Here is an 8,095-nt window from a genome sequence, read left to right on the forward strand (position 1 = left end):
TACTGACCTACAATTTAAGATTGCACAAGCTGGCATGCTTGCTAGCCATGAGGTTTTACATCTTTTCCAGAAGAATTTATTTTTACTGAATTAATTTTTACCGAAACCGGGACATATTTAAATAGGAATTCTGGATAATTACTGAAAACCATAGTCTAATTTCACTTTGAACCCTTCTAAATTACTGACTTCAAAAACCATGATGCTGCAGAGTAAAAGAGAAACTTGACTCACAGGATGAACGCACTTGAATCAGTTTTGAATTTGCCACATTTTAATGTAGCTGTTCTGTTCTTACTGCCTTACAAGACAGAATTTCCCATTGTATCTTCTTAACGCCATCTGTTAATAATGTTTATGACAGTACTGCACAGGGGGTCAGCTAGGAATGGGGCCCCAAATGTGCCAGCACTGTATATAAAAGAAATACAAGCTAGTCTCTGCCTGGCGGATTCAATAAACACCACGCTGGAAGGAAGCAATAGGGGCAGAGGCAACAATGAGATGGCAGCATACATCGTACCGTTTTTATTTTTGTTTTCATTTGAATATTCCAGTCCTTTTCCTGAGGCTCTGTTACGAAAGAATTGAGTAGACAACAAGACCAAGGTAACAAGGACACAGACCAAGCTATAGCAGGCAGCCTATCAGAACACATCAGAGGAGACTGCGGAGTGCAAACTTCAAGAAAGCAATTCGGTGGTACAGCCTTGACTTCAGTTTCTAGATGTGCCTCCCTTTTTTTTCCCTCTATAGCCCATGTTCAGCCCTAGTACTACCTTACGTGTCCCACCCCTACACACTCTGGATGAGGGGGATGGACTTTCTTATTTAGTACCTACCCTCTAAGACGCTAAAAGTTCAGTGAATTTGTGCTTTCAATATATTTGTTAGCTAGAAAGCATTGCTATTTTATAGATAGAAAACAGAAAGACAAAAATTGTCTGACTCAGGAAATCTGGGAACAAATAAGTACATCTACAGCATTCTTTGTTTTTAATCTATAAACTTCGCTTCCTCAAGCGTACTTTACAATAGCTATTGTAATACTTTTTATTATGTTGTAATAATGACAAAAGTATTACATGTTGCTATTTTGTAGTAAGAAATGTATGCATTACCCCATTTTTGTTAATAAAGCCTTCCAAATTATACCTCTTCAGTGGATCAATATTAACAATTATTTTGAGCACACTTCAGATGAATATGGACATAAAACACACACTCATTATTGCAAAGCAGTCTCAGGCATCCTTCTATTTAATAGGATTGGCAACACCAGTACAGGTGAGTGAAAGTCTTTCTTACACTGTATCTCCCAAACCATTTAAGTACATTAATACTTAGAAATGGGAACAAAAAAAGAAAAAATACAACAGTTGCAAGCCAGTACAGTATCCAGGATATCATTTATTTTTTCAAAATTCAATCAGATGAGTGTAAGGTCCGTTTGTATCCAGGTTTAACACCTGCCTGTTTCCATATGTGCCGTGCTTGACGAGAACACCTGCTTCCACGCATTTGGCATTGGCAGCCAGTTCTTTTTCACACAAAGTCACAAACTGAGAATAAAGTTCCAGCCCTTTCTCTTTTTCAATGTTTGCATGGTACTGCATCTTTCTTCCCTTCAGTTTGCCACCTAGGGTAGCTTGTGGTATGATTAGCACATTGCCTGGTAAATCAAGAACAGAAACGTACTCGCCGCTTTCATTTTCACTTAATTTAACATTCAACAGCATATTGACTGCAAATAAAAATAAAATAAGAGTTAGTGTAGCTAAAGTAAATTAAACAGGACCTAATATAACATCATAAACAAGATTCAACAAATATTGCGATGCGTGACAAACTATTCAAGTAAAAGAAACTGCTTGTTAATGAAATGAAACATGGACAGTCAATAAATACTATTAACCACCTAAGATGTCTCAGTATTGTGAAGAATGTGAAGGATATTTATATTAATATAATATGTCTAAAGAGTTATTCTTGGGGGAAGTGGTTGGCTGTCTGAAATCCTAAAGTTGATTCTAGTTGGACACCCCCAAAGGAACCCAGGATCCAATTAGTGACCCTAACGTAATTGCCTGATACTCAAATAGGCAACATTTGCACAACGCTACACATTGTAGGAGATAACACCATCTTCAGTGCACTTTGGAGAAGTTTCTGCCCTGACTGTCTTTTCACCCTGGTTGCAGTAGTTCGCAGCAGGACCCAGCACTGGTCTGGGCTGACGGCACAGCTCAGCAGTCTGGTCGCAAGTGGAGCGAGTGCCCTTCAGCGCTCCACTTCGAGACGGGCAGGTACCAGCTTGTCTTTTGAGAGAGGAAATGGGCAGGAAGGTCAGAGATGCAGTTTGTCCCATAAGCCAGAATATATAAACTGGCAAATAAAATCGAGGCATTTACTAACATTATATTTTCCAATGTTTCTATAACAAATCAAATCATTCCCCCAAAACTTCCTCCTACTCTCTAAAAGCTGTAAGAATGCTAGTCATGCCTCCAAACCCATAAAAGTTTAATGTTGTTCGAAGCAAAAAGAGCTGAGTTGTGATTCAGGAACGAAAAACACTCATTTAAACAGTTTCAAAATATATTTAGGAAAAAATATTCTGTAAGACAGACACTTAAGGAGGACTCATAAATGAGTCTCCTAATAGGAAACAGAACTTTCTTTTTCTGACCTGTTTCAGCTGCCACACAGTTGAAAAGGTCATTATTCTCAATTAACACTCTCATGAAACTCTCACAAGCACAAAATCAATTTTCATATCATAACTTTAAATACACCCAAAGATTTCAACTTAGTTTAGCATCACAGAAAAACTGTGCCCTCCAAGACCAAGACAGAACCCCCCAGGAGCTGCTCTCAGCATTTTCAATAACACTTGTGCTTGCACACTGCCAGGTCTTTCTGCTGGTCCCAGCAAGTAGCCTGAAATACACTATTATTACATGACCTTTTGCGAAACCACTAGTATCAGCCAGCCACAGAAAAGAAAAGGGGTACTTTTATATGGAATACGTGGCATCATGGAATTTCCCAAGTGATCCAGTGCTACTGATGGAGGAAAGGAGGGAGAAGAAATGAAGTAAAAAAGAAAACAATAACAAAACAAAAAACCTTATGCCAGAACAAGTGAGCGAAGACAGAAACCACTACCATTTGACCTTATCCACAGCATCTTCTCCGCTTTGATGTGAATGTTAAAGTGCATGTGGAGAAGAGGGAAAGAACTGCAGATATTGCTGTTATCACTTCTGAACCAGAAAACTGCACTTGAAATGCCAACAGTGTATATAGTATCTCTGAAATGAGATGGGAAGGACACTGTTTAGTTATCCACCCAACTCCCTCTACTGGCTATAATTTTAAGTATCTTGCATATACAGTGAGATCATCGTTAAATATTTCTCAAATCAAGCCATGAATTATTTGAAAACAGTTTTCTCTAAATTCAGTTCTGTCCTGGACTGAACCTGTTGCCTGATTCATGTAATATGTCAAACAGCAGGTGCAGCGCTTTCTCTGTTTGCCAGAATGTCATCATCATGGGAATTGATTTTCTAACAGGTTGATCATGAGCAGATGGACAGAGTGAGAGGTATGGACAACTGTCAAAAGAAACAAGACCAACCAAGCTGTTCTTTAAGCCAGGTGATTGATTTGGAATGATGCTATCTGATGGCTCTTTGACTTCTTCTTGTCCAAATGGTTGCTGCCTTCTCTGCCTCTACTCCTTTTCTTCTTTTTCAAACAATACAAGAATTTATAAGGATTATATCATACCAATTTTTGGAACAAGATCCTCATCAGCACCTTTGAAGAAGCATATGTAGATAACAAGCCCTCTCCGGATCTACAAAAGATTACAGAAAACTATGTCAATGTTTCTCATTGTCCACCATGCACACTTATCATTAAAACTGGTATCAAAAAGGACAAAACTATACAACAAAAAAGCTTCCGAGAGTAGTTTTAGTTATTTAGTATGGCTTCAGACATCAAATTTACACACCACACTGTGGAAGCTTATGAGATACATACTGATTACCTGCACAATGCTTCTACATACAATTAAGCCAATTTATTAGCTCCACGTGAAGCCAACTTTAGTTGGAATGTACAATGTACAGTGTTAACATAGACAAGGTGACAAGATGAATTAGTGTATTTAAATCCAGCATAGGAAATAACTTAAGCTTTTTTCCTATCAAACATACAGATAAAAGAAGTTTCAGTGTGAATTAAGAGTTCTTTTCCAATTATGAAACACGACAAACACCACAGGACTTGTCAGTGAACTGAATTATATTTTGATGTTAAAAGTAATCTAGTACAGGATAATTCTGAAAAAACACAGTCTGTTAATTAAAGATTTAAATATGATGACCAATTTAAATATGATGACCAACAACTATGATTGGGTGAAGTCTTTTTGGTGAAATGGGACCTTTCCCCTGATTTGTGCAGAGTAAAGGATATGCCACTGTCTTGGCATTCAGGGAGACTACTTGCAAGAACTATCTACTTGAGGAAAGAATTAGGTCTGTACTGAGGAGAAAGCACAAGGCAGTTCTTGTGTAGCTTTTCTACTCTCTTGGTTAGTTCATAAGGAACGCACATGCAATAACCTGTGCTTTATTAAGACAAACTGATAGGCTCTGCAGCCAACAGCAATTATGTCTCACACACAAGTACACCTAAATGGTTTAACTTCTTCAGGAAAAAAAAGAAAGGCATACAAAATCCACAGGCATACAGTATCTAAAAAAACCTCACCACTGCTTTGTCAAGAATAAGTATCCTTATATTTTTATTAGAAGAAAAAATAAATGTCAGCTTAAGAAATCCCACCTAAGAGATGATAACTAGATTGTGGCAGGAAGGAGTCATTAATATCGACGTTATCAAAGCAAAAGGATAAGAAATGTGAATAGTTTCTTAAAAATAGCTTTTTTTTCTCTCCCCCTTTTCTTTAAAAGATAAAGGTTTTTGGTGAAGAAAACTTAGCTACACACATGAGGTTCTATCCCTTTGTTATTGCAGAGATTAAACAAAATGCTCAAGGCAATGACTGGAAAGAGCTATGCCTTCTCAAATATTTTTCTTGTGACTAACTTCTGGAAAAAGAGAATGCTTTTTTTAGCCAAAACGTCACATGCTGCGATCTTTCAAAAGCTTTAAATGGCTCCTCTCAAAACTCATTTTGACCACTGCAGAATATTATACGGGTTCCCAAATGACTGCCATATTTCATAAACACTGTAAGAAATTTGATGGCCTGAACCTCAAATGACATTTCAAACCATCTGTTCAAATAAAGGAGAGAAATACAGGATGCCAAAAGTTAGATATCCTTACATGTTTAGTTAAATATTCATTCCAGAAACAGACCAGCATCAGGATATTGAGAGAATAACAATGCACACATACCTACTAATAAAAACACTTGTGGTAAAATAGGCCAAATGCATTTACACTGTATACACCCGAGCACTGCATTAGAAATAAGGGACTCTGCTGTATAGCGCACGTCACAGAAGATCATGCTAATTCTCAGACTTGTGACAGTATTTTTTGCACAGTCTCGCATACAGAAGTAACAATATTCTGCAAGCAGCTCATTTAAAAAGACGAAAAGGTAAATAAAGCGACATCTGCAAGTCCTAAGGCCAGACAGCTAAAGATTAAGTAAAAACATTCATTATTTTTCCAGCCTCTCTCATGATTTGATGCCTATTTTTGAATATACTTTTTATCACAAGATGAGACGTACATATTAAGGGAAATTAGAGGGACAGAAGGTTAAATGAAAAAAAAATATTAATTCAGAAACACGTTAAAGCTGCTAGAGGATGCTTCGATTTATATTGCATGTTTATGACCTTCTAGAACACTTTTCAACTATGTTATAGTTGAAAACTATTGAACTATTTGTAAGTGGAAACTTACAGTTTTAACTATGACTGAAAACTGTGGTTGAACACTATTTTCAACACATGTGCAACCATGTTTCAACCTCATTACATCTTACTTTTTTGTTCTTTAATTTTCTTAATTGAATAGAAGATGTAAAATTGAATGCAATTTCAAGAGCTAACCTAATAATAATGCATGTCAGTCCTCTGATCTTATATCAGTGTTTCAGACGTCCTAAGACTTGTGCTTGTTGCCAGTGTAAGGAATGGGAATGTGTAAACCTTTTCAACCAAACCAAAAACATTACCATTGCTGAAGGTCCTCTGTAACCTATCAAACTCTAGTTGACTGCTCTTCAGAGCTATATTTAATGCAGGAAAAGTTAAGCACAATAACACAAATAAGAAGGTTACAAATTTAACATGCTGATGTGCAAACAAGCACTGCAAGGAACATACGTAGTGACAGGCAGGCAGTTGGGCAGGGAAATTGTGCTCTACGTGCATTTGCTGTTATCGGTAAAATGCCTACATAAATAAACCAGCAAAGCATGTTACTTTGCAACACTGGCATTTGTTATACAACTGTCCTAAGTAATCATCAAACCAGGCGACCGCATCATGAAGGGTTCAAGTCCCCAGCCCCTAAGGCCATACAGCCAGCCTTAACAATGCTGCCTCCAAATACTCCTTTTTAACTCCTGCAGGAAAAACAAATAACTAAACCCTCCCTCACCCTCCTGACTAAATACATTCATCTGAATTTTGCAGGATTTCATTAGCAAAACCTACATTCTGCAAAATGTTCTCTCAACTCTACTTTCCCTCCCTCCCCCCCGGAAAATGTAATGCAACTGATAATGAAAATGGAGACACTTTGTAATCCTTAGGAAGCCAGTTTGTGAAACGAATTTATATAAATTATTCTTTGACGTTTCCATTTCAAGTTCAGATTTGCTACCCCGTGAGAAGATTTCTTCATATTTCATACATTCAGCTGCCTCAGAGAGAGATTACATCATCTACCACAGGTCACAGAACAAGTCTGTGCCTGGCACTTCGCATCTCTTTTTGCTATCTTAACCAGAAGACAAATCAAGGGAAATAAGGTAAGGGAGAGAGTTTTCATTGCATAAAGTGTAAGCACTTATACGTTTTAGCTGAATATTCATTTTTATGTTTCTTTTCTCCCATAGCTGTGAAACACACCAAATCTTACCTCATTTCTCCCCTACATTTAAAAGGATAATTCCTTTTTTCCTCTTAAGTATTTTGATGTATACATAAACCCATTATGGATGCTAACCAACCAACATTTCTCCATAAACAAAACATCCCATTCCCAGTAATCCTCAACAGGCCAGAAAAACTCAAACATGGAAACACAATGAAGAGCAGTGATTCATGTATAGATAAAAAGTACACTCCTAACCTTTTTCCAGATAGAGAACATGTGCTCTAAAGTTCCTAAAGTACCTACAGGGGTCTCTTAAAGCTCAGAAGCTATTCAAAGCCACCTACATAATGTGCTATTTATAGTACACTAGAAATTTCTCAAGGTGAGGACCTACTTTTAAGTTGTTACAGATCATCAGGAACACACTGGTTTATGTAAATAATAGTTTGTGGAGTCTATATTTTTTACTTTTGCATTGACACACATGTATAGGAAGTAACATTACCCTACCAGAAAATGCAAACATTCCTTCCAATGACCTCTAAAGTAGTCACACTAAAGAAACGATGAACTTCCCATAGGTTTTTGCTGCATGGTGACTAGTTCTTGTTACAACAGATTTCTCCTAAAAAGACCCAGGTATCCAGGAAAGATTCCTAATTACCTATGACAAATAGTAGTAAGGTTCATGTCTGAAAAAATACCTGCTGCTAAGACTGCCCAAATCTCTTGCAGATTCCTTTAGTGCAATCTATTACTTTCCCAGTGATTTTGGTTAAGCCATTTAAAACTTCAAGTAAGAGACAAAACCAGCATAACTTCCTTGTAATAGAGTTAGTCATGATATCTCTAAACCATAACATATGCCTCTTTTTGGATAGTTTAAAAGACAGCCAGCAAAATAACATTTCAGCTTTTATTTACTAGACAGAATCATAGAATAGTTTGGGTTGAAAGGGACCTCTAAAGGTCATCTAGTCCAACCCCCCCG

General features: G+C 37.2%; 1 protein-coding gene across 1 annotated transcript in view; it reads right to left on the reverse strand.

Annotated features, from left to right (window-relative positions):
* Nucleotides 1–1,380: 1,380 nt before the first annotated feature.
* The window catches only part of DTD2 (D-tyrosyl-tRNA deacylase 2 (putative)), an 8,574-nt gene continuing 1,859 nt past the window's right edge, over nucleotides 1,381–8,095 (reverse strand). Inside the window, exons 3-4 of the mRNA XM_019474892.1 lie at nucleotides 3,796–3,865; nucleotides 1,381–1,744 (exon numbers count right to left, since the gene is read on the reverse strand). Of these exons, the coding sequence (XP_019330437.1) occupies nucleotides 1,419–1,739 (321 nt within the window). The 5' untranslated portion in view covers nucleotides 1,740–1,744; nucleotides 3,796–3,865 and the 3' untranslated portion in view covers nucleotides 1,381–1,418. The remainder of the gene's footprint in view (nucleotides 1,745–3,795; nucleotides 3,866–8,095) is intronic.

The sequence above is a fragment of the Aptenodytes forsteri genome, unplaced genomic scaffold (genome assembly GCF_000699145.1).
Source record: "Aptenodytes forsteri isolate BGI_AS27 unplaced genomic scaffold, ASM69914v1 Scaffold108, whole genome shotgun sequence".
NCBI lineage: Eukaryota > Metazoa > Chordata > Aves > Sphenisciformes > Spheniscidae > Aptenodytes > Aptenodytes forsteri.